Source organism: Molossus molossus, unplaced genomic scaffold, assembly GCF_014108415.1.
Source record: "Molossus molossus isolate mMolMol1 unplaced genomic scaffold, mMolMol1.p scaffold_m16_p_4, whole genome shotgun sequence".
NCBI lineage: Eukaryota > Metazoa > Chordata > Mammalia > Chiroptera > Molossidae > Molossus > Molossus molossus.
Window position 1 is genome coordinate 69952204 of NW_023425377.1, and position 23370 is coordinate 69975573.

Sequence of the window (23370 nt, forward strand, 5' to 3'; positions counted from 1 at the left end):
GCTGGGCAGTTAACCTGCAACTCAGGTATGTATGTGCCCTTGACCAGGAATCCAACCCCAGACCCTCTGGCTCACAGGCTGACGCTCTAACTGCTCAGCCAAACCAGCCAGGGCAGCACTATTCATTTTTTTAAAAAGTGGCTTTTGCCTGGCTGGTGTGGCTCAGTGGATTGTCCCATGGACTGAGAGATCCTGATTCCATTCCTGGTCAGGGCACACGGCCAGGATGCAGGCTTGATCCCTGGTGAGGGACCCACAGGAGGCAGGTGATCGACAGATCTCTCTCACATCAATGTTTCTATCTCTCTCTCTAAAAAAATCAATAAAAACATTTTTTTAAAAAGTCTTTAAAAGGAAAGAAAGGCAGCTTTTAAAAACTTAGCTTGCTTGCCCTCCTACAGGACAGGGGGTCTGTTTCATTCACCTGGAAGAGGGCCTGGCACCAGTAGATGATCAGTAAATGCTTGAAAGAGCTCATCTTTTCCATGAGGGGTCAGCTAAAACTGACCAGGAGGCCCTGAGGATCCATGACCCCCAATCTATCACCCCTCACACCAGAACCTGAGTTTCCTCCCATCAAGCAGCACACTGAGCTGGGGAGAGACAACACGACCCCACCACCCCCAAGCAAAGGCACCAGATGAAGGCAACTGCCCACTTTATTAGCCAGCAGCCCCGTGCAGGGCTCCCTAGGGTCCACCCTCATAAGTAGACATCAACAAATGGGTTACCTGCTCTCCTGGCCCTGGGACCCTGAGGCAGGTATGGAAGAGGAGATACCAGGAGCAGGGAGGTAGCCTCACAGAGGCCTCATATATACAAGCGGGTCCAATGGCCAGGTATGCAAGAGGGCTGGGCAGCAGGGGCTTGGGGAGGGTGGCCTGTCCAGGGCAGCCCATGTCATGTGGTCCCCTTTGTCTTTGGGGACCCTTGTTCGGCATCCAGGCGGCATAGGGGGCTGTCGTACACCATCTGCAGGTTCACCTTGTGGCCTACCAGATCACGGATATTGTTGATGCCGTATTTGATCATCGTTGGGCTTGGGAGAAAGAAGACACGCTTTAACACTAGGTCAGGTTCTATTCTCCTCTGATCAAAACCTCTCTGAGGGTTCCCACCTTCCTCAGAGTCTAAGTCCCTACCTTGGCCCACATGGCCCTGCATAATCTGCCCTATCGCCTCATTCTCTACCCTCTCACCTCCTCCCTCCAGCCACACAGGCTTCCAAGCACAGCAGGGACACTCAGCCTCACGACCTTTGCACTAAGTCCCTCTGCCTGGAATGCCTCTCTCTAGATATCCTCCCAGGTCATCCACCTCCTCTGTGAGACCTTCCCTGACAACCTCCTCTCCTTTGCCCTTCCTACTGTGCTTTCTCTCTAGCAATTACCAAGGTCATACTCTAGGCATTATTTATTTAATTTACTTGTCATTCTTCTCACTCCACTAGGATCCCAACTTTACAGAGGCAGGAGTGTGTGCTATTTATTCACAGCATAGAACAGAGCACACAGCAGGTGATTACTAAAGTTCATCAATGAATGAATGCATGGTGCTAAAGGTCAGCAGGACCCCACCCCTGGCAAACACTCGCTGAGTGGTTTGGGCACTCACCGCTCCAAGGAGAGGCCCCAGGCAATGACTGACACGTTCTCGGGGAGCCCCATGGGCAGCAGCATTTCGGGTCGGAAAAGCCCAGAGTTTCCGACCTCTACCCACTTCTTCAAGCCTGTGGGGGCAGAATGATGGGGCAACTCATGTGGGTGATGTCGGGCCTGGCAGTGAGCTTAGGAGGCAGGAGAGGACCCAGGCTAAGAGGTGGTAGCCTCAGACCTCCCTCCCTACCAGTCCCACCCTGACCTGGGTGGTAGCTGAACACCTCCATGCTGGGCTCAGTATAGGGGTTGTAGGCTGGCTTGAAGCGCAACTGGGTGATACCTGGGTGGAAAACAAGACTGGTGACGGAGACATCCTCCCATGGCCACACCAATACCTCCTGCCCCAGCCTACCTGCTCACCCAGCTTGGTGAAAAACTCCCGAAGGACACCCATGAGGTGGCCCAGGGTGAGGCCACGGTCAGCCACAACACCCTCGATCTGGTGGAACTCAGCCAAGTGTGTGGCATCCAGAGTCTCATTCCGGAACACACGATCGATGGAGAAGTACTTGGCTGGTGTGAAGGGTTTCTGGAGGTGACAGGCAGGTCAGGCCAAGTCATGGATCAGAAGGTCAGTATGACACTCCCCTCCCTGTCCCCACATTACCCAGGCCCAGCTGCACCTTCTGGGCCAGGCGGTAGAGGGCACGGGCACTGGCAGATGTGGTATGTGTACGCAGCAGATTTTTCCGGGCCTCGTCTAGCTTCCAATTGTACTTGTACCTTCAGGAAGAAATCCAGAAGTCCATGCTGATGTCCTCAGGCTCCCAACTTCTTTCCCCCCAACACCCCAAAGCCCTAGTCCTGCCTCACCCCTGTGAGCCGTAGCCACCCTGGGAGTGGGTCCGCTTGACCCGATGGACATAATCCATGGGGAGCTGCAGGGCCTCTGCTGGATCTGGACAGGATAGAGCATCATCTGGTCAGTCAAGAAGCATTTCTCAAACAGCCACTGCACAGAGAACAGTTGACAGGTGCAGCTCATGTCCTTGCCTGCCATCACAGCCAGAGGGTGTCTGGGAACACCTGAGTCAGTCACATCCCTCTCTGTCCAGAATCTTCCATAGCTCCCATCTCAATGGGAGAAAAAGCCAAAGTCCTCTCTGTGACCCCTAGTGAACTCCCTGCTAATCATCCTGTACACTCCTAACACATCCCTTTCTCCAGCCACAGAGCCTCCTGGGTGATCTGTGAGCACACCAGGCACGTTCCAGCCTCAGGGCATTTGTACTGGCAATTCCCTCTGCCTGGAACTTCTCTTCCCTAGATATAGCTCCCTCCCCAACCTCCTTTGGTCTCTGCTTAAGCAAAGACTTTATGTTTGTGTGTATCTATATATATCTATATAAATCTATATATATCTATATATATGTATTTTATTTTAAAATATGTTTTTATTCATTTTTTTAAAGAGAGAGACAGAGAGAAAGAATGATGTGATAGCCCGGCCAGTGTCGCTAAGTGGTTGAGCGTCAACCCACGCACCAAGAGGTCACTGGTTTGATTCCTGCTTAGGGCACATGCCCAGGTTGTGCATCCAATCCCCAGTGGGGTCATGCAGGAGGTGGCCAATTAATGTTCTCTCTCATCGAAGTTTCTATCTCTCTCTCCCTCTCCCTTCCTCTCTCTCTAAAATAAATAAAGGAAAAAAAATCAATGGAAAAATATCCTCAAGTGAGGATTAAGCAAAAGAAAATGAACAGGAACCAAGGTTGAAGATAAAAGGTGAGGAACTTTTAGAATGCAGGGGTACAATGACATGTCAGGATGGACTCTCTGAAGTGATACATGAATGATTATTTGATGCCGAAGCCCACTAAGAAGATCCACGAGAAAACAGTTCTTGCCCTGGCCGGGGCTCAGTGATTAGAGCATCGGCCCACAGACCAGCGAAAACAGTTCTCAGCAGAAGGCACAGCACAGGCAAATGTCCTGAGCTGGCCAGGAGGGCAGGTGAAAGGAGATCATAGAAGTTGTCATGACTGGCTCAAACAGGCCTTACTCATCATGCTGAGAAGGATGGAGTTTATTCTGTAAAATGGTACACCACCCTAAAAGGATCTGGCCCAGGTCCTGCACCTCTGACAGGACAGTGGGGCCCACCCACCTCTCAGGAAGAAGGTGTCATGTTGATCTCGTGCTGGGTGCTGCTGGGGCTGGAAGAGTGCATCAAAATTCCAGAAAGAGCTTTCGATGAAGTTGTCAGTTGGCATCTCAGTGAACCTAGTGGGAGATGTGGCCTGATTACCCAGCCTGTGCTCAGTGGCTGGCCTGGTCCCATCCCTGGCCTCATGCTCACCCCATTTCTAGGAAGATCTGCCGGAACTGGGTGCGAACTTTCAGCAGAGGGTGCAGGTGTCCACTGTCAGGGAGGATGCCACAGGCGGAGAAATTGTAGGGCTTGAAGGACCGGTCCCGCCAGGAGCCACTGTGGGTAAGGATGCAGAGTACATGGGCCTGGTGAAGACTGCCCACCCCTACCCCCTACCAACCCCTGACCCTGGCACTGCCCCTACCTGGAGATCATCTCTGGGTTTAGCTCCGCCTCCTGCTTGGAGATGCTGGTGCTGAAGGCACTTCCTTTGCTCACCCAGTAAGTCTTCAGGGTCCTGCAGCCAGAGGAGGGAAGGGGACACCACTGTTAACTTCTCTAAGAGGCTTCGCGTGATCTCCTATATGATGCTGATCCCAATGCCACCCATCAAGTTACTTTGCTTTATTTTCTTTCTTTCTTTTTTTTTTTATTGGTGGTACATGTCCCTAGCAGGAACCCAACCCGGGACTCTCTGGTCTGCAGGCCGACGCTCAACCACTAAGCCAAACTGGCCAGGGCTGCTTTATTTTCTTCCTGACTTTTTCTGTCACCTAAAATCCTTTTATTTCACTACATCCTGAGTTCATTCACTTATTCATTCAACAAATATTTATTAAGAATCTACTGTGTGCCAGGGCCCATTCAAAGCACTAAGCATACAACTGGGAGTGATAATAACATAAAGTTTAGATTAATTAAGTTATCCCATGCCATCTCTGTTCCACTGAAATCACCTCACTATCTTGCGAAAAGGGACCATTTTCCAGATGAAAAAACTTGAGTCCTAAAAAGATCAGGTGACTTAGCCAAGGTCACAGAGTTAGTAAGTGGCAGAGCCAGGATTTGCATCAGGTAGCCCACCTGCATCCAGTGTCTGCTCAAAGGGGATGTAGCAGTGCCCTGGCCGATTTGGTTCAGCAGTTGGAGCACTGGCCTGCGGACCGTGAGTTGCAGGTTTGATTCTGGTCAAGGACAGGTACCTTGGTTGTGGTTCGTCCCCAGCCCTGGTTGGGTTGTGCGGGAGGCAACCAGTCGATGTGGCTCTATTACATCGATGTTTCGCTGTCTGTCTGTCTGTCTCTCTCTCTCCCCCTCCCTCCCTCCCTCCCTCCCACACTATCTGATGATAAATAGAAAAGTACCCTCAGGTGAGGAGTAAAAATAAATGAAAAAGGGGATGCAGCCCTGTGAGAGCAGAGAACCCAGCTGTTCAAGTCCCAGCATTCAATCCATTTCAGACAGGGTTTAGGACTATGAAAGAAATAAACAGGGAAAAAGAGACAGAGACTAGGAGTGAGTGGCTTTTGTGGAAATCAGAGGGAGAAAACATGGTCCCTATAAAGTAAGACATGAGCAGAGGTTCGATGCTGGAACCTGCCCTAAAGATCAGCAGGAAGATCATTCTTGACAGAAGACACAGCATGTGCCAAGGCCCTGAAGTACCATGAGTCTGGCCCATGTGCTTGACAACCACAGTGTGAGGAACTTACAGAATCACGGCCCAGTGTGGCCAGAACAGCTCCCCCTTCCCTTCTCCCACTCAAGGGCCGCACGGGTGACATGGGTCTGAGCCTGTGGATGGCAGCCACTCACACTTCCGTCAGCAGTTTCCTCTTCTTGAGTTCACTCCTTTCTTTCTCGCCCAGCTTCTCGGCCTGTCCACCCCGGACCAGCTGAAGCCGCCGCTGCACCTCATCCTCCACGCTGTCCACCTGCCGCAATGATGGGACGATGGTGGTGAGGGGCTGTGAAAGCCAGAGGCCCACCTGCTTGCCCACAGGGACTCACCACTCGGAACACCCAGGGCCCGTCAGCAGCACTCTTGTCTACACGGATCCACTTGTTGGACATGGCCTTGCTGAAGCCCACCTTGCCACTGGGCAGTCGCTGAGGGAACAAGGTTGCAGTGAGTGGGGCACAAGGGCCACCTTCACCCCATCACCTCCCTAGGACCTTTCCATCCCCAGGCCCTACCATGAGCTCGCTCTGGGCCAGGCCCTCCGGGGGGACACTATGAAACACCCGGACCTCATGGCTGCCCTCCCGGTCAATCTCCTCGCCCTCAGCAGTAAGCTCCCAGTGCTTGGTGGAGCGTAGCTCAGCCTCAATGATCTGCAGGAAAAAGGGGACACAGGCAGGGACAGGTTCAGAGCTGGGAACTCCCTTGCCATAGACAAGGTCAAAACACAGCCCTTAAAGCTGGCTTCACGTTTCAGCTGCACCACTTCCCAGCCAATTGATCTACCCTTGCTGAGCCTCAGTCTCCCTCTGTGACACAGGGATAACAATAAATATGGTTCGTACCTCCCAGAGTGAGGTTAGGTACTAAGGGTCTTTCCTGGCAAAGAACAAATTCTTTTTATCACTTTTGAACCTGGGAAATAAATATATTTTTTAACTTGGGGAAAATTTTTTTTTTTGGTATGTGCCTCTAGCGGGAACCAAACCTGGGACTCTTTGGTCCGCAGGCCAACGTTCCAACTGCTGAACCAAACCGGCCAGGGCACTTAGGGAAGATTTTTAAGGTCTCAGATGAACTGACATGTCTCTACATTTATACATTTGCATCTCAATGCCTAAACTGTCAGAGAAAGGCCCTGAGGTCCACATTACACATGGAAACTTGAAGCTCCACAATTAGGAAGGGGTTCAGGTAATACAGACAGTGGTAAGGCTGAGTGGGGCCGATGGGTCCTAGCTCCCCTTCATTCTAATTCCCAGCTCTGCTCCTCACTTGCTATGTGACCTCAGGAAAGGTGCTCGACCTCTCTGAATAAGTTTTATTATCCATGAGAGCAGAGTGTGGTGGACTCTACCTCAGAGGATTGTTTTGAGGAGTAACTGAACTGAATTAACACACAGAGAGGATGTTGGGTGCTTAGCATGCAGCAAATTCTAACTGTTATCATTACTGTTATTATTACAATCATTGCCAGACTGAACCACATTAAATCACCACTATTTAATCCTCTACTACACGAATGTTAACTTCACATCAGTCAAGACACTATCACCCCACACACCATAGCTTCAATTCCTTCTTGTAACTGACAACCTTGGACTCTGCAGCCTGAGTGCCTAATTTCAAATCTAAGTTTGCTTGTCCCTTCTAGTGACACTGATCAAGTTACTGACTAGTACTTAGGAGTGGTCATATCAGCAAAATGGGGATAATAACACTATCATCATCCTATGGTTATGGCAAAGATTGAATAATAAATAAAGCTGAGCCCTGGCCAGTTTGGCTCACCAGTTAGAGCGTCGGCCTGCGGTCCAGAGAGACCCAGGTTCGGTTCCCGCTAAGGGCACGTACCTTGGATGCAGTTTGTCCCCGACCCTGATTGGGTTGTGTGGGTGGCAGCCACTCGATGTGTCCCTTTCACGTTGACGTTTCTCTCTCTCTCTCTTCCTCTCTCTCCCTCCCACTCTATCTGAACAAAAAATGGAAAAATGTCCTTAAGTGAGGAAGGGAGGGAGGGAGGGAGGAAGGAAGAAAGCAAGCTGAAACCAGAGTGGGACACAGAACATAAGTTTGATGAATTAACAGCTCAGATGTGTTTTCTGTGTCCTCCCCTCATCGGTCTAGCCTCCTAGGTGGCCCATGGGCCTCTCAGCATCCTCCTCCTGTAGCTCCATCATCCTTCATTTATCCAAGTCAGAAGGCTGGGCTTCATTTGTACTCCCCTTGCTTTGCCATGAATCTCATTTCATTCCCTCTCCTGAATCACCTCTTCATTCCAGCTGCCTCCCTACAGCCAGACACCACATCCTCTAGTTTGGGGATGTACTAGTCTCTGCCCTCATCCCCTTGTCTTGGATCCTGTCCCTGCCAATCATTCCCAAGAGTGATGTAGGCAACACACATGTCTGACTAACTCCAGCTCCTGTTAGGGCTCTCCAGTACTATGTTAGGGACCTACAAGACCTTGCAAATTCTGGCTCTGCTGTCTCACACTTCTCACCATCTGTCCCCCTTCCCCCCCACCCCCTAAAGTGCAATGGCTTTCCTCTTCAGTGTAGACAACTGACTCTGCTGACACTTCCTCTGGGATGCTCTCCTTGACCCCCAAGACTGGTTCAGCTGTTACCTCTGGGTTCCCTGTGCTTCCTCCACTACTCCAGTGACGTGAGTATCTCCCCCATTAGATCACAGTCTCAGTGACGGCAGCGACCATGTCTTCCTTGTCCACCATAGTAACCCACCGTCCCACTTTTCTGATGATAAATGTAAAAGTATTGTCAGGTGAGGAATAAAGAAAGAATAATAATAACGAAAAAGAGGATGCAGCCCTGTGAGAGCAGAGAACCCAGCTGTTCTGGTCCCAGCATTCAATCCATTTCAGACAATCCATCATCACCGCAATGGACGTTTCCTGCATTAGGAACGTCGGTGAGCCAGGGCCCTCACTCGTTCCTGACTCCCTGCCTGCACATCCCGAATTGCACACCTATAGTTACCCCTAACTAGGCCTGAGGAAGTTTGGCCTGGAACCACCCAGGATCCTCCTGGCAAGGGAATTGCAGGTGCCAAGGCGAGGAAGCCTGGCAAGACAGGCCGGCTCACCTCGCCCAGCGCCTGCAGGCTCTTCACGGCGCCCACCACGGCCTGGTGCTCCACGCCCAGCTCGGCCGCCAGCTCCGCGCTGTCCAGGCCGCCATCGGCCGTCTCCAGGCGCCGCAGCAGCACTTCCGCCACCGGACCATCCGCCATGGGTGTTCCTCCGCGCTTAGTTTGTCGCGGCCTGGAGCCAGAGCCACCGGAACCGGAACCGGCGCCGAAGCGTGCGCCGCCATCTTGAGTGTGGCTGGCCATGCTGTAGGGCTCCTGGCGTTGCCATCTTGAGTGTGTCGATTGAAACTCAAAGCGTGGAAGGGACTCACTCAGTCTTTACCTCCGCCTTAGCTGGACTTGTGATGTCTGTTTGCCTGGCGAGGTCACAGAATCACAGCGTTGTTTTAAGTTTCATCCAGCCTCACATGCTGTATGACCTTGGACTTCCTCCTTCTCTGGACCTTGGAGCCCTTAACAGTTATGGGATTCTCTTACCCTATGGAAAAGCTGTGGGTGGTGGGCTCCAGAACTAATCATTCTGCTGATGTCAGCTACTTTTAAATTTTCAAAGACAGGCTGGGTAGTGGGGGGCATGCAGAAAGCAGCCAATGGATGTTATCTCTCATGGATATTTCTATCTCCCTCTCCCTCTCTCTCTAAAATCAATAAAGAAAAAAAAATAAAAATAAAGAGAGGCTGGGTAGGGACCATCCCCATTAATAGAGAGGAGCCCTGGCCAGTTTGGCTCAGCAGTTAGAGCATCGGCCTGCGGTCCAGAGAGACCCGGGTTCAGTTCCCGCTTAAGGGCACGAACCTCGGTTGGGATTCATCCCTGGCCCTGGTTGGGTCCTGCTGGAGGCAGCCACTCAATGTGTCCCTTTCATGTCGATGTTTCTCTCTGTCTCTCTTCCTCTCCCTCCCACTCTATCTGAAGAAAAATTGGAAAAATGTCCTCGGGTGAGGATAAAAAAAAAAAAAAATAGAGGAGAGGGACCCACCTAATAATATAGTCCAGATAGAAGCTAACCTGTATGGACATCCGTCTATGTGCCCAGCCCAATGTTAAGTGTTTCAGATATGTTATTTCATTTTCACCAAAATTCTATGGTGTAGACTGATATAATCCCACTTCACAGATGTGAAAACTGAGGCTAACAGGGTGCTATGATTTACACATGGTTCTACAAAGAGCTGGCAGAGATGGAATCAGAAATTGTAAACACCTCGGATCCTATCCGACACCCTACCCCATGAGCTGAGAAGCTCAATGTCAGGACAATAATGAATGTTCTAAATCAGCACTGGCATATAGATATGTACTGTGACGCAAATATAATTTTAAATTTTCTAGTAGGAACATTAAAAACAGAATGGGTGAAATTAATTTGAAGAACTAACCAAACCTATGTCAACACTTAATATAACATTACTAATGAAATATTTTACATGTTGTTTTCCATATTAAGTTTTGAAAATATGTGTATTTTTTTGTCATTGTTGTTAATCCTCACCTGAGGATATTTTTCCATTGATTTTTAGAGTGGGAGGGAGGGAGAAAGAGAGAAACATAGATGTGAGAGAGACACATCTATTGGTTGCCTCCTGAATGACCCACACCAGGGCCAGGGATCAAACCTGCAACCCAGGTACATGCCCTTGATCAGGAATTGAACCCTCGACCCTTTGGTCCAAGGGCCAACCCTCTAACCGCTGAGTCAAACTAGCCAAGGCATGATGTGTATTTTACACTTACATTTCAGTTGGGACCAACCATGTTTCATATGGTCAAACAGTCACATGTGGCCAATGGAGACTATTAGCACAAGTACATTCTAATCCCAGATCTGCCATTTATGTCACTCAGTCAAATCTTTTAATCTTTTTGTGCTTCAGTTTCCTCACCTGCATGGAGATGAGTCCAGGTTATTGTGAGAATTGTGAAATAGTGCCCACATTATGTATGCAGTATTTGTTAATACTAAATTGAGTGCCAGACACTATTCTAAGCAGTATGTCTTTACTAACTTAACCATCACAATTGTTATTTGAACCTAGAAAATGGGGTTACTAATATCCCCCAATCCCGATCTTACACTGAAGTCCTGATTTAAAAAAATCAGAATGCATTTCTCAATGTCCCTTCTTTCCTTCAAATCACTTTCCATATATATATATATATAAAAGTAACGTCTTCAAGAGTCCTTACTTCTGTCACAGATCAAGTAGATTTTAGGCCTGCTTTGTGCCAGGTACTGCAGGAGACACTGGGGGATGGTGAATTGAACAAAGACAAGCACAGAATCTACCCTCAGGCAGAAAGCACAAAACCCATGTGTCCATGATACTTGGTGGAAGGGAGGAAAGACATGAGGGTCATGTAGCAGGCTTGGAGTGTTCACCCCAGACTTGGGGCTCTTTCTAAGGGTGGCTAGGTTGGGCCATACCGGATACAGCCTGGGGGAGGGGGCAGAATCTTAACTTCTCCAAAACTCCTCATTCCTACCTTTTCAGAGTCCCCACCACTAGTGGGAAAGCACCCCAGCACCTCCTATTCCCAGCTGCCCCCATTCCTCAGTCTACTCCCAAGTTCCCACGTCCAAGGACTTTTTGTTCAGAGTTTGGGAAAACCCCAGCCTCTTTCCTCCTTCCTGAAGACTAGAGACAGGGAGCTGGTGTTCCACATTGTCAGTCATGTAGCTCTGGCTTCAGTAGACTCTAGACTCTGGAGTCCTGCCTCTCTCCACAGACCTTATCTTCTCTACCATCTGTCTTTTTTTCCCCTCCCCAACGGAACCCCCTGCCCTCTCATCCTTAGCCGTTTAATTGCAAAAGCCAGGCCGTTTGTGGAAGACCACAAGGCAGCGACCCCTTTCATTTACTGGTGGGAGGGGTTTGAGAGGTGGTGGTAAAGGAGAGGCAGGCTGCAAGTAGGGTAACAACCCTATCCGGCCCTAGGAATCACAGCCTATAGTCACATCTTCTACCCTTCTGGGCTTCCTTCTCTCTGTCCCAGGATATTCTTAAAAGCTTAGAAAGCATTTCTACTGGGCAGCAGCTGCCCGGGGTCTCTCCTCCTGCCCTCTCAGGAGCTCCTGAAGAGGCCAAGTGACTTGCCCCAGGTCACACAACAGCAGTTGTCTAGGCTGCCGGGAACTAGGGGCCGCACGAAGAAAATAGCTAGCACATTCTCTGCCGGCCAGCATAACTAGGGCGCCGGGGTGAAGTGTGACGTGAAGATCCAGAACCCAAGCCCCTGGTGCCCTCTGCCTCATGGGGGGTGGGGCAAGGGGAGGGGGTGGGAGAGAGACAGCGCGTCGTAGTGGGAATTCTCCAAATGCAGGGTAGAACACCTTGCCCACACCTCAAGGCAGACGGGATAGGAGGAGAGGAGGCTGGAGCAGGGTCCTCATTCAGCAGGGTGACACCTGTACTCGCGCGGGTTCTTTAAACATCCTGAGCCCCAGCTACACGCGCAGGCGAGGGCGGGGTTGGACCAAGGTCTGGTCACATGACCTGGCCTGAAAGGCTGGCAGCTCCTACCCTACCGGTGGGCGTCCCCCACAACGCGTGGTTGACCCTCATTGGCCAATGGCACGGCCAATAGAAATCGGCCATCTGGGAACCCAGCGTTCCGAGGCACAGTCTAACGTGCTGAGCTGAGGAGAGCCCAATGGAAAGTCAGGGTTGTAGCCACTAACCAATGAAAAGAAATAGAGGGCGGGCCAAGAGGTAGGGCCAGGTTGGTTTGAGGGGCGGTCGAGTATAAAAACGCACGGCCAGCGGTAGCATCCGTCCCTGCTGCAGAGCTGCTGTTAAAGAAGTGACTTAAAGGGCCCGCCGCCGCCCCCTTGGCCCGCCATGCTGCTACCCGTGCCGCTGCTGCTCGGCTTTCTCGGCCTGGCTGCCGCCGAACCCGTCGTCTATTTCAAGGAGCAGTTTCTGGACGGAGGTAACGCTTGGCCCCGCCTCGAGGCCGCCCCGACGACGCGACCGGCCCCCCAGCCCAGATCGGCGTTGTCGCCTGTAATTACTGCTCAGAGGGCCAACACGGTGGCCCCGGGGACTAGAGCCGCAGGCGATCCTTCTTTCCGCGTCCCTGGGGAGTATGGAGGGTGCAGCGGCCTCCCGCGGCGGGAGTTAGGGTTCATCCTAGGATATTTTAAGCCACAGGAGGTGTCAAACTGGAGGTTGGGGTAGGGGTACTAGGGGGATTTTCTTCCTTGATTGCAGCAGTTTGTGGCTCCTGTCAGACATGTTTGGGCGGCCGCAGGGGTTGGGGGAGGAATCAGTACCTACATGCTGACTTGCTCCTCTGATCTTGTAGATGGGTGGACCGACCGCTGGGTTGAATCCAAACACAAGTCGGATTTTGGCAAATTCGTCCTCAGTGCCGGCAAGTTCTATGGTGACCTGGACAAAGATAAAGGTAAGAGCTTGGGGCTGGGTGCTCAGGACCAGGAAGACTTCCTGGAGGAAACCCTAGTCACAGCTAGGGTATCTCCAAGAACAGAGCAGGCAGAGGAAGGGGAATGGTTGTCTCAATTTTTTTTTCTTAGCGTCCCCAGGGATTGGGGCCAGCTGTGACCTCACTACTGTCCTTTGCTAGGGCTGCAGACGAGCCAGGATGCCCGCTTTTACGCCCTGTCTGCCAAATTTGAGCCTTTCAGCAACAAGGACCAGACGTTGGTGGTGCAGTTTACTGTGAAACACGAGCAGAACATCGACTGTGGGGGCGGCTATGTGAAGCTATTTCCAGATGGTTTGGACCAGACTGACATGCACGGAGACTCTGAATACAACATCATGTTTGGTGAGGGGCCCCGCCCTGTTGCTGACCTCTGATTAGAAGGATACTGAGACTCATCCATGGGATTCTTATAGCCCACGAAAAGTAGTCTTGAGAGTCTGGAGACACATTATCAGGCTTTCCTTTACAAGGGAAACGGGATAGTTGCAGTTAGCAGCAAATTGTTGCATTGTTATTGTTGGTCTAAGGCTGTTAATTTGTGTGATCTTATGTAGGTATTTTTCGACTTTACAAGTGAGAATACTGGGTTCTCTAGAGCGTGAATTTTTTCCCCCAATGCTCCATTTGTTGTCCTTCAGAGATGTCAAGGTCTGAATCTTTTGAGTCTTAATGGACCTGCATTTAAGAATTAAGTCTTCCATTTGTAAATAGGGGTGGGAGGCCTGGCAGTGGTGGACCATCTCTGGCCCTTAACTGGACCTGCTTCTTACCTAGGCCCTGACATCTGTGGCCCTGGCACCAAGAAGGTTCATGTCATCTTCAACTATAAAGGCAAGAATGTGCTGATCAACAAGGACATTCGTTGCAAGGTGTGCCTGGGGGTGATGACAAATGGCTGCCTGGGGTAGCCCGATAGGCCAGTCTATTGGGCAGGGCTACTCATCTCTTGCCTTCTTTAGGATGATGAATTCACACACCTGTATACACTGATTGTGCGGCCTGATAACACCTATGAGGTAAAAATTGACAATAGCCAGGTGGAGTCAGGCTCTCTGGAGGATGATTGGGACTTCCTGCCACCCAAGAAGATAAAGGATCCTGATGCTTCAAAGCCTGAAGACTGGGATGAGAGGGCCAAGATTGATGACCCCACAGACTCCAAACCTGAGGTTGGTGCTTGGTCAGGGGCTCCCCATCATACTGGGGTGGTGGACAATTGGGACGAATCTAATCTCGTGTACTCTTAGGACTGGGACAAGCCCGAGCACATCCCAGACCCTGATGCTAAGAAGCCTGAGGACTGGGATGAAGAGATGGATGGAGAGTGGGAACCACCAGTGATTCAGAACCCAGAATACAAGGTGGTCCTGGGGCTCCAAGCAGAGTGGAGTGCACAGTGGGGAGCACACTGACCTCCAGTCACCTTCTGGTTCCCTTCTTCTGCAGGGCGAGTGGAAGCCCCGGCAGATCGACAACCCAGATTACAAGGGCACTTGGATCCACCCAGAGATCGACAACCCTGAGTACTCTCCTGATAGCAATATATATGCCTATGAAAACTTCGCTGTTCTGGGCCTAGACCTCTGGCAGGTGTGATGTGGAGGGAACAGGAGGATTCCTAGGGGACCTCAAGTGTTCAGAGTCACCCAGGAGGAAAGGGACAGGGGTAGGATTCAATTCTAGGCAGGTCTGAGCCTAAAATGGTGCTTTTTCTGAAGAATTTCCTTGTCTGTATGGAGCTCTTACAGCAACCCCCCTATCCCACTTTGAATTCTATATACTTTGTGCTAGGCACTCCCTCAAGAGCCTTGATCTGAACCCACTCATTCACTGCCCCAAACCACCTAGAAGGTGGTTAGATAGTCCACCTTCTAACTTCACAAAGGTCAAATTTTTGTCTGTTTTGTTCAATGATGCACCTTGCATGCCTAGAACCTGGCACATAGTAGGTACTGAAAAAATACTTACACAAAGGGTTGAGACCCTATTATACAGATGAAAAAATAGGAGTGCAAAGTCACCAGACCAAGGCCATATAGGTAGGAAATAGCAGAGATGGGTTTTGAACCTAGTCAGCCTATTTTTTAATGGCACTGTTACGCTGTGACATTGTTTAGTGGTTATGGAACCCAAGGCCAGGGCCGTGGGGTGACCTCTTTGACCATCCCTCCAATCCATCCTTCCTCCCCAGGTCAAGTCTGGTACCATCTTTGACAATTTCCTCATCACCAATGATGAAGCTTATGCTGAAGAGTTCGGCAATGAGACATGGGGTGTCACAAAGGTGAGACTAATGTTCAGTCTTGGGCTTAGGGGGGGGGGGCAGGCAGGTGGAGGCCAGACCCTGAGTATGTGGTTTGCCTACAGGCAGCAGAAAAGCAAATGAAGGACAAGCAGGATGAGGAGCAGAGACTGAAGGAGGAGGAGGAGGACAAGAAGCGCAAGGAGGAGGAGGAAGCAGACAAGGATGATGAGGAGGACAAAGATGAAGATGAAGAAGATGAGGACGATAAGGAGGAGGAGGAAGAGGAGGAGGAAGATGCTGCCACTGGCCAGGCCAAGGATGAGCTGTAGGGGCCACACCATCGCTTCCAGGGCTGGACTGAGGCCTGAGTGCTCCCGCCACAGAGCCGGCCGCGCCAAATAATGTCTCTATGAGACTGGAGAACTTTCCTTTTTTCCAGGCGGGTTCCAATTTGGGGTGGATTTTGGTATTGAGTCCCCCCTCCCTTTTTTTTAATTGGTGTTTTGTCTCCAATTCTCCTTCTGTTCCCATCTTTTTTGACATCTTTGCCTTCCTCTGTCCCCTTCTCCCCACTAGATCCCTTAGTTCCCCTTCCAACCTTGGGGTATGTGGGGTGTGGAGAAAGCCCCAGGCTCAAGATTTCTGTTCTCCTTTCTGGAGCCCAGAGGGGGGCAGAAGAGGATGATGTCCCCAGCCCCCCAGCACTGAGGAAGATTGGGGCTCCTAGGGCCTGAGCTCTGACACCCCCACTCCCACCCGCTCCCTTTCTCCCCTGCCTTCATTACTGGGCCACTTCTGGGTGGGGCAGTGGGTTCCAGCTCAGCTCACACTGAGAATGTAAGAACTACAAACAAAATTTCTATTAAATTAAGTTTTGTGTCTTCCTCCTGTGTTTCCTTCTGGGGGAAGACAGACATCAGGGAACCAAAAGTGGCCTTACCTATTATGGAGCAAGACTACATAGAGCAATTGGATAGTGATCAAAGCTATTCATCTTACAATCATACTTCAGAGAAGGTATTCAGTGGACAAGTTGTGATTTAAACATTTTGAAGGGAAAGAGGTGGTCTCAAGGAAGGGTGCAGAGATTGAGTTGGTGCAGAAATGGTGGCAGAGGAGGATCTGGGCCTGCTCTGTTGGGGTTCACAAGGCTGCTACTGAAGTCCAGTAGGTAGTTGGCAGCTGATGACGTTGCAGGAGAGAGTTAAGAAGCCCTCAAATGGGGCTGGCCTGCTCTGGTGGAAGCTTCTAGGCTTAGGGCACGTAGTAAAGGAAGAAGCAGCAGGACATGGTTACAGCTGGGCAGTAGGTGAGGTTGGGTGACTGCCTGGTTCCAGGCTTGGGTGAGTACTTGGATGGGAATGGTGAGGAGGAGGTTTGGAGGAAGGTAATGGGCAGTCCAGGATGGGAGCATCTTCACCCAATAGTGAAGATAGAAGACCTACCTTACTTCCATCAAGTCCCCCAACACACCCAACCCCTCAAGTGAGGATGGGCTTCCTTCAAGTTTCCCTCCCGTGTCCTGTGGCTGAGCCCCACTCCTTTGGGAAGCCTCTAGGATTGGTATATCCACGGCAAGTTTATGGAGAGACTTCTGTATTTCACATAAGGCGGCCTTGAAAGTTAACATTTCCTTTAAACACTCGGTCAGACTGGGGATAGTGGGGTGAGCAAAGTGGTTGTGGAATGAGCAGTAGAGAAGTGGGAGACCCAAAAATTACAACTGTAGGATCATTCCAAAAAATCCAGTTTTGCTTCAGGAATGAATGAATGAATGAGGCCACAACATAGCTCCGTGTCCCCGCTTCAAATGCACTTTTATGAATTTTCATTTGTTTAATTGTTTTCCAGTAGTAAGTTCCACTTTCAGAGCCAGACGAGGTTGCTGTCACAGTAGCTGGACCATAAAACTCAATTGAAAGGTGCAAAAAATATGAAGACTCATATCTATGGAGAATTACAAGTATCTATAACAAGTACATTAAAATTTTCAATGTCATAAAACAAGGGTGAAAGGAGGGACGTCGGAGCCATTTTGTGGCTGCATGACGTCACTGCTAATGGGCACGACGTAATTTGCAGTAAGCCACGTGATAGGTGTGAGCGCTGACCAAGAAGCATCCTCCCCTCCTGTGGAGCAGAGTTTAGTGTGCGCATGCGTGGCCCGAGGGTGCCTCCAGTACGCCTGCCCATAAAGGCCAAGGGAGGGGAGAGAAAGAGCGCCCGCGCGAGAGAGTCACGTGCTCTGATAGTCGGCGCGCGCAGCGCCTGCCCCGGAAGCGGTCGGCAAGCGGCGCGGCTGGGCGCTAAGATGGCGGCGGCGTGAGTTGCATGTTGTCTAAGGGTCCCGAGGCCGCCGCGTCGCTCGGGCCCTGCCATGGCCGTCACCATCACGCTCAAGACGCTGCAGCAGCAGACCTTTAAGATTCGCATGGAGCCTGACGAGACGGTGCGAGCCAGGCTGGAGCCCGGGACGGGAGTGACGGGTTAGGGGGGTGGGGGCGGGGAGGCAGAGATCCCGGCGGGAGGGGCAGGGAGGATGGCACGGTCCGGACCCAGCTCACTCCTCCCAACCTGCCTGACTGTCCTGGACCACCCTGGCCCCCCTTCCCGCGATGGTCTGCGGCCTAGGCCCTGGTGACTCGGGCGGCGCTTACAGGCTGGTCTCCGGACGAGGCCCCACCCCCGGGCGCTTGCCAGGCCTCGGCTCTAATGTCAGCGCTCTCGCGGGGCGCGGGAAACAGGCTCGGATGCCCGCCTGGGCTGCGCTCTCTGGTACGGGTACTCTGAGTTCTCAGCTTTGCAGGCGTCTTCTCGGGACGTTGGTAGCCGAATCTAGGAGTAGTGGCCAGGCGATGCCGACTGATGACGGCAACGACCATGATAATGATAATAAAGGGTCTGAATTTCAGTGATCCTTGTTTGTTGGCCGTTTGTTTTTTGTTTTTTTGCTAGCCGCACAGTTTTTACTGTTACTGTCTTACTAAATCTGCAAAACAGGCTTGTCGTTTGGGGACTCAGACTTCTCACTTTACAGATGTGGAAACCTAGGGTTAAGGAACTTTGCCACAGTCACACACAGAATGTTAAGGCAGAGCTAGGATTCAAATTCGGTTCTACCTATGTTAGAGCCCACGGCCTAAATGTTATTCTGCCTTTTTAGCTGAAAAGAGAATTTAGGACCTAACAAACATACAGTGTTTAACTGTGCATTTGGCACTTTTTGCACAACTATTCCATGGAGACATTGTTATCTATTTGTAGAAAAGGAAACACAGAGATTTTTTTGATCTGCCCAACTGTTTGACTTTGGGGGAAGTTACTTAACCTCGCTTGCTTCCATTTTCTTAAAAATGAAATGAGGCTAATGGCAGTTTAATACAGTTGTTGTGTGACTCTAAAAATATATACGTTTATGATAGCTCTATTAACTTAGATGCTCTTAATAAAAACTGACCACTGTCTACAGTGTGGAATGAGGAACCCTTCTAACTCCCCTACATTATGCTGTTTTTCACCGCACTGTACACCATTTGAAATACATGTTTGTTTTTTCTCTTCCCCACGTAAGAGTCATCTCCATAACAGGGACTTGTGTTTTGTTCCCTGCTGTGTCTTCAGTGCCTGAGACAGCACTTGACACATTATAAGTGTTTAATAAATACCCTGTTGAATGTTGGGATAATCAAATTAACGCAAATCTAGTGTGCTTGACTGAAGCTCAGCTTCTCTGTCATCAGGACTAAATGGGAAGAGAGTGTCTTGGGGTTTGCGGTGACTTTGTACGCCTTCCTACAGGTGAAGGTGCTAAAGGAGAAGATAGAAGCTGAAAAGGGTCGTGATGCCTTCCCTGTGGCTGGACAGAAACTTATCTATGCTGGGAAGATCCTGAGTGATGACGTCCCCATCAGGGACTATCGTATTGATGAGAAGAATTTTGTGGTTGTCATGGTGACCAAGGTAGGTAAAGTGTGCTGGTTATGAGGATTACACGGATTAGCTGGGGAGCTGGCAAGAGCCTGTATGCCCATGAGAGATTAGCCATGAACAGGGCGGGGTCAGGATGTAGCTGGATGTTGAAGCTTGATAGAGATACTGATGCCTGTTCTCTTTTTCTGGGTGTGACAGGCCAAAAACAGCTCAGGCACCTCAGTACCCCCAGAGGCCTCATCCACTGCTGCCCCTGAGTCTTCCACATCCTTCCTGCCAGCCCCTGCCTCAAGCATGTCCCATCCCCCACCTACCATCAGAGAGGACAGGAGTCCATCGGAGGAATCAGTCCCCACGATGTCCCCGGAGTCTGTGTCAGGGTAAGGCAAGGAGCTGCAGCCCCAGCTTGGGTGGTCTTGTCCTCCCAGAACATTCTAGTACCCACATAATGTGGTCTTACTCACCCGGGGAGGGGGGGCAGGCCGCCAGAAGCCAGGGTCCGATTTCTCTCTCTTGAATTTGCAGCTCTGTTCCTTCTTCAGGTAGCAGCGGGAGAGAGGATGACGCAGCCTCCACGCTAGGTGGGTGGGCGGTCCCTGAGGCAGAAGTGACTGGGTGTCCCAGCCATCAGCTGGGTCTTGTGTAGGTTTGGGAGGGTCTGGGAGCTTCCCTTCTCTCTCCCTGGTGACCCAGACCTTGCTGCTCCCTCCACAGTGACTGGCTCTGAATATGAGACGATGCTGACGGAGATCATGTCCATGGGCTATGAGCGGGAGCGGGTTGTGGCCGCCCTGAGAGCCAGCTACAACAACCCTCACCGAGCCGTGGAGTATCTACTCACGGTGAGGTGGGGGTGCTGCCTCCTGGGGAGGCTTCCACAGAGTAAATGGCCTTTAGTGCCTTGATGGGTGGACAGGGAGGCAAAACCTGCCCCCAAAAGCCTTTGGGTCATGGTTACAGCCAGTAAAGGCTTTTTATAGAAGGCTGGACATGAGCGGAGGGGTGGGCTTCACCTGTCTCCTGCCAGGGCTGAGCATGCAGGAGGGAGGCAGTGGGTGTACTGTGCATTAGAACTAAATAGGACCCCTGACAGGGAATTCCTGGGAGTCCGGAGCCAGAACAAGGTTCTGTCCAGGAGAGCCAGGTGTCTGAGCAATCGGCCACAGAACCAGGTGAGTGAGTTGGGAGGTGTGCATGTGGGGTGTCTGCTGTCAAGGCATCTGACTTCCCTCTCCCCAACTCCCATGTTTCTGGGAGCCCAGCTTGGGGTCTGACTACTTGCTTCCCTCCTGCCAGCGGGAGAGAACCCCTTGGAGTTCCTGCGGGACCAGCCCCAGTTCCAGAATATGCGGCAGGTGATTCAGCAGAACCCGGCACTGCTGCCTGCCCTGCTTCAGCAGCTGGGCCAGGAGAACCCACAGCTTCTGCAGGTGCGGCCCTGGGGCTCAGAGGGAGCCAGTGTGGCCAACATCTCCCCTTAGCTGTGGGAACCATAGCCAGAAAGAGCAAGCTTGGCCCAGCACTCTATATAGGCATTCCTCACTGTACTAACAACAGTCCCCTGGAGCTCCCTTTGGCCTGACATTCTAGACTGTTTTATGTAAACTTCCTAATCACCCTGTGAGGGTGTGAGTAGTCATCATCACCCTCATGGAAGAAGACACCAGAGGCTTGGAGCAGCCCAGCAGCTGGTGGAGTGTATGTCTTCCTCCAGCTTTTTGGTCTTGTGCTCTCACTATCTCTCGGCTCCACATAGAGCTGGTGCTTCATACATGTCTTGTCAGTAGGATTTTATTGCAGCACCCAGGATCACTGTGTCCCAGTTGGCTCTGGGTCCTTCATGAAGGCTTGCTTCTCCCCCCAACTTTTATTTTATGCTGGCTTCTGCTTACCTCCTCCAGATGTTGGAAAGCCTAGGCCACACACCTGTTCTTTATCTGCACTAATCTTCCCCATGTTATCCTGAGGCCTTCAGACTGTGGTGACTCTCAAATCTGTGTAACTGTCCCAGACCTCTGGATGCGACGGTTTTCCATGGCTGACTTGATGCCTCCATGGAAGTACTTTCCAGATGTCTTAAGTTTTCTAACAGACCCACCTCCCATCATCTTTCTCTGTCTCCACAAGGACCAGCCTGGGGTTGCCTGAGGCCTAGGCCCTGGGGGCATGCTAGGGTTGTCTGTCACCTGTCATGTCTGCTCCTTTCAGAAACTCTCAGTCTGGCCCTGAACTCTACCTCCATTGCTGGTACCTCATCTCTCACCTGGTTGCCTGGCAGCCAGGCCTCTGTTTCTACACAGCCCTCATGGTCCATTCTCCATTAGGAACGAGAATCCAGAAAATGCACTTTTTTGTTGTTAATCCTCATCCGAGGTATTTTTCTATTGATTTTTAGATAGAGTGGGAGGGAGGGAGAGAGAAACATCGATGTGAGAGACATCGATTGGCTGCCTCCCTTACAACCTTGTTGGGCCAGGGATAGAACTTGCAACCCAGGTATGCACCCTTGACTGGGAATCAAACCTGAGACCCTTCGGTCCGTGGGCCGATGGTCTAACCGCTGAGCCAAACCAGCCAGGGCAAAAAGCACTTTGTTGATGTGAAAATTGTCAGATGTATGTAAAAGTAGATAGTTGTATCAGAACCCCCAGATAGGCAACATCCAGATGAAGTGATATTTTTAAAAGGTACACAGATTTACTTGTCACCACTGTGGGGTCTCATCACACTGGAAGGCAATGGAAGAACGCAGTTCTGATTCCTGCTTTCCTCTCTGATTTTTCTATTTTTTCCCCTTTCCTCTTTCTTGTTTACTTCGTTTTGCCAAATGGATCTTGTTTCTGGGATTTGCCAAATGCATCCCAACCCTTTGGCCTTTGCACTTGCTGTTCTACCTGGAGGAAACTTCCTTCCCTCTTGGTCTAAAATGTCTTTTCTAGCCCAGTGTCTGCCCTACTGTATGCCAGGCCCAGTATTTACATTGTAAAGGTCCATTTCTTGTCTATGACCTGTCTTACCACCCTGCAACATCAGCTCCACCAGGGCAGGGTCTGTTCACCACTGTTGCTATTAGGCCAAAATAGGGACCTTCAAGGTATTTACTGAGTAAATGAAAAACAAGGGCTGTGATAGGCACATGGGGAGGTGGGCCAGAGGCCATGGGTCATGGTCCCTTGCCCTCTCACCCACAGCAAATCAGCCGGCACCAGGAGCAGTTCATCCAGATGCTGAACGAGCCCCCTGGGGAGCTGGCGGACATCTCTGACATTGAGGGTGAGGTGGGTGCCATAGGTGAGGAGGCCCCACAGATGAACTACATCCAGGTGACGCCACAGGAGAAGGAAGCTATAGAGAGGGTAAGAGGCCTGGCTGAGGGGCAACCTTACTGGTGGGTAGGCCCCCACCCCCTGCTTATACCTGCTCATATTCCCACAGTTGAAGGCCTTGGGATTCCCAGAGAGCCTGGTGATCCAGGCCTACTTTGCCTGTGAAAAAAATGAGAACTTGGCTGCCAACTTCCTCCTGAGTCAGAACTTTGATGACGAGTGATGCCAGGAGGCCAGGCTGCCTACTGCCCCCACCCCCACCCCCCAAATCCACAAAAGTTTTATAAAAGAAAAAATATATATATATTCATGTTTATTTAAGAAGTGGAAAAAAGTCAAAAACCTTAAAAAAATTTTTTTCCTACCCTCCTGAAGTGGCTCCCATTCCCATCTTGGCCTGAGAAGACCTGGGCCACACAGTTGTCCCCCATCCCCTGCCCTAGCCCAGCCTGCTCCAAGGAGCTGGCAGGACTGGAAGTGGCAGATGGACCCCTTTTGGCCTCTCTCCCAGCTTCCTACAGCCAGATGGAGAGGCGGCTGCTTGCTTCCCCATCCCCTGAAGAGCCCCTAAGACCTCTCTACCCTTTCAGGGTGGGGAGAAGCTGGAGCCCCAAACTTTGATCCTGTTGAAATGGCCCAAATCTTCCCATCTGGGGTGAGCACAATCTTGCCTTGGCCTCCAGCCTGCATCCCTTCACTGGGGAGGAGTGGCCAGGCTTCTCCTATCTGGGGAAGGGGTAACATCAGAGCTGCTTTAGAGGTCAAGGCCACCCCAGAACAGAACCGTGTCTGATAAAGGTTTTGAAGTGAATAAAGTTTTAAAAATCCATTTTGTGGTCTGTGCCTGCTGGGGCTTCCCACTCCAGCTTCTCTGGCT

At 51.0% G+C, this 23370-nt stretch overlaps 3 protein-coding genes across 7 annotated transcripts; 2 read left to right on the forward strand and 1 right to left on the reverse strand.

Annotated features, from left to right (window-relative positions):
- Positions 1-675: 675 nt before the first annotated feature.
- FARSA (phenylalanyl-tRNA synthetase subunit alpha) lies at positions 676-8690 on the reverse strand. 2 transcript variants are annotated; one of them, XM_036241353.1, is made up of 13 exons: positions 8537-8690; positions 5947-6084; positions 5761-5859; positions 5566-5684; positions 4175-4267; positions 3958-4086; positions 3766-3881; positions 2472-2556; positions 2282-2381; positions 2019-2187; positions 1861-1938; positions 1615-1729; positions 676-1039 (listed from the first exon to the last, which is right to left on the reverse strand). In XM_036241353.1, the coding sequence occupies exons 1-13, from the start codon at positions 8681-8683 to the stop codon at positions 901-903; spliced, it is 1527 nt and encodes a 508-aa protein (XP_036097246.1). In that variant the 5' UTR covers positions 8684-8690; the 3' UTR covers positions 676-900. The 2 variants fall into 2 exon arrangements, with proteins under 2 accessions (XP_036097246.1, XP_036097247.1); XM_036241354.1 differs by lacking the exon at positions 676-1039 and having other exon boundaries at positions 1623-1729; positions 2011-2187.
- A 3638-nt stretch (positions 8691-12328) lies between these two features.
- CALR (calreticulin) lies at positions 12329-16118 on the forward strand. The gene is made up of 9 exons (XM_036241423.1): positions 12329-12473; positions 12849-12950; positions 13131-13334; positions 13767-13861; positions 13952-14161; positions 14240-14353; positions 14439-14582; positions 15184-15276; positions 15360-16118. Exons 1-9 carry the CDS (start codon positions 12383-12385, stop codon positions 15564-15566), a joined length of 1260 nt encoding a protein of 419 aa, XP_036097316.1. The 5' UTR covers positions 12329-12382; the 3' UTR covers positions 15567-16118.
- Positions 16119-17517: 1399 nt separating this feature from the next.
- On the forward strand, positions 17518-23320 carry RAD23A (RAD23 homolog A, nucleotide excision repair protein). 4 transcript variants are annotated; one of them, XM_036240266.1, is made up of 9 exons: positions 17518-17686; positions 19036-19197; positions 19366-19547; positions 19693-19748; positions 19882-20009; positions 20261-20339; positions 20464-20597; positions 22359-22523; positions 22603-23320. In XM_036240266.1, the coding sequence occupies exons 1-9, from the start codon at positions 17615-17617 to the stop codon at positions 22714-22716; spliced, it is 1092 nt and encodes a 363-aa protein (XP_036096159.1). In that variant the 5' UTR covers positions 17518-17614; the 3' UTR covers positions 22717-23320. The 4 variants fall into 4 exon arrangements, with proteins under 4 accessions (XP_036096159.1, XP_036096161.1, XP_036096162.1 ...); XM_036240268.1 differs by having other exon boundaries at positions 23005-23320; XM_036240267.1 differs by having other exon boundaries at positions 17522-17686; positions 23084-23320.
- The last annotated feature ends 50 nt before the right edge of the window (positions 23321-23370 follow it).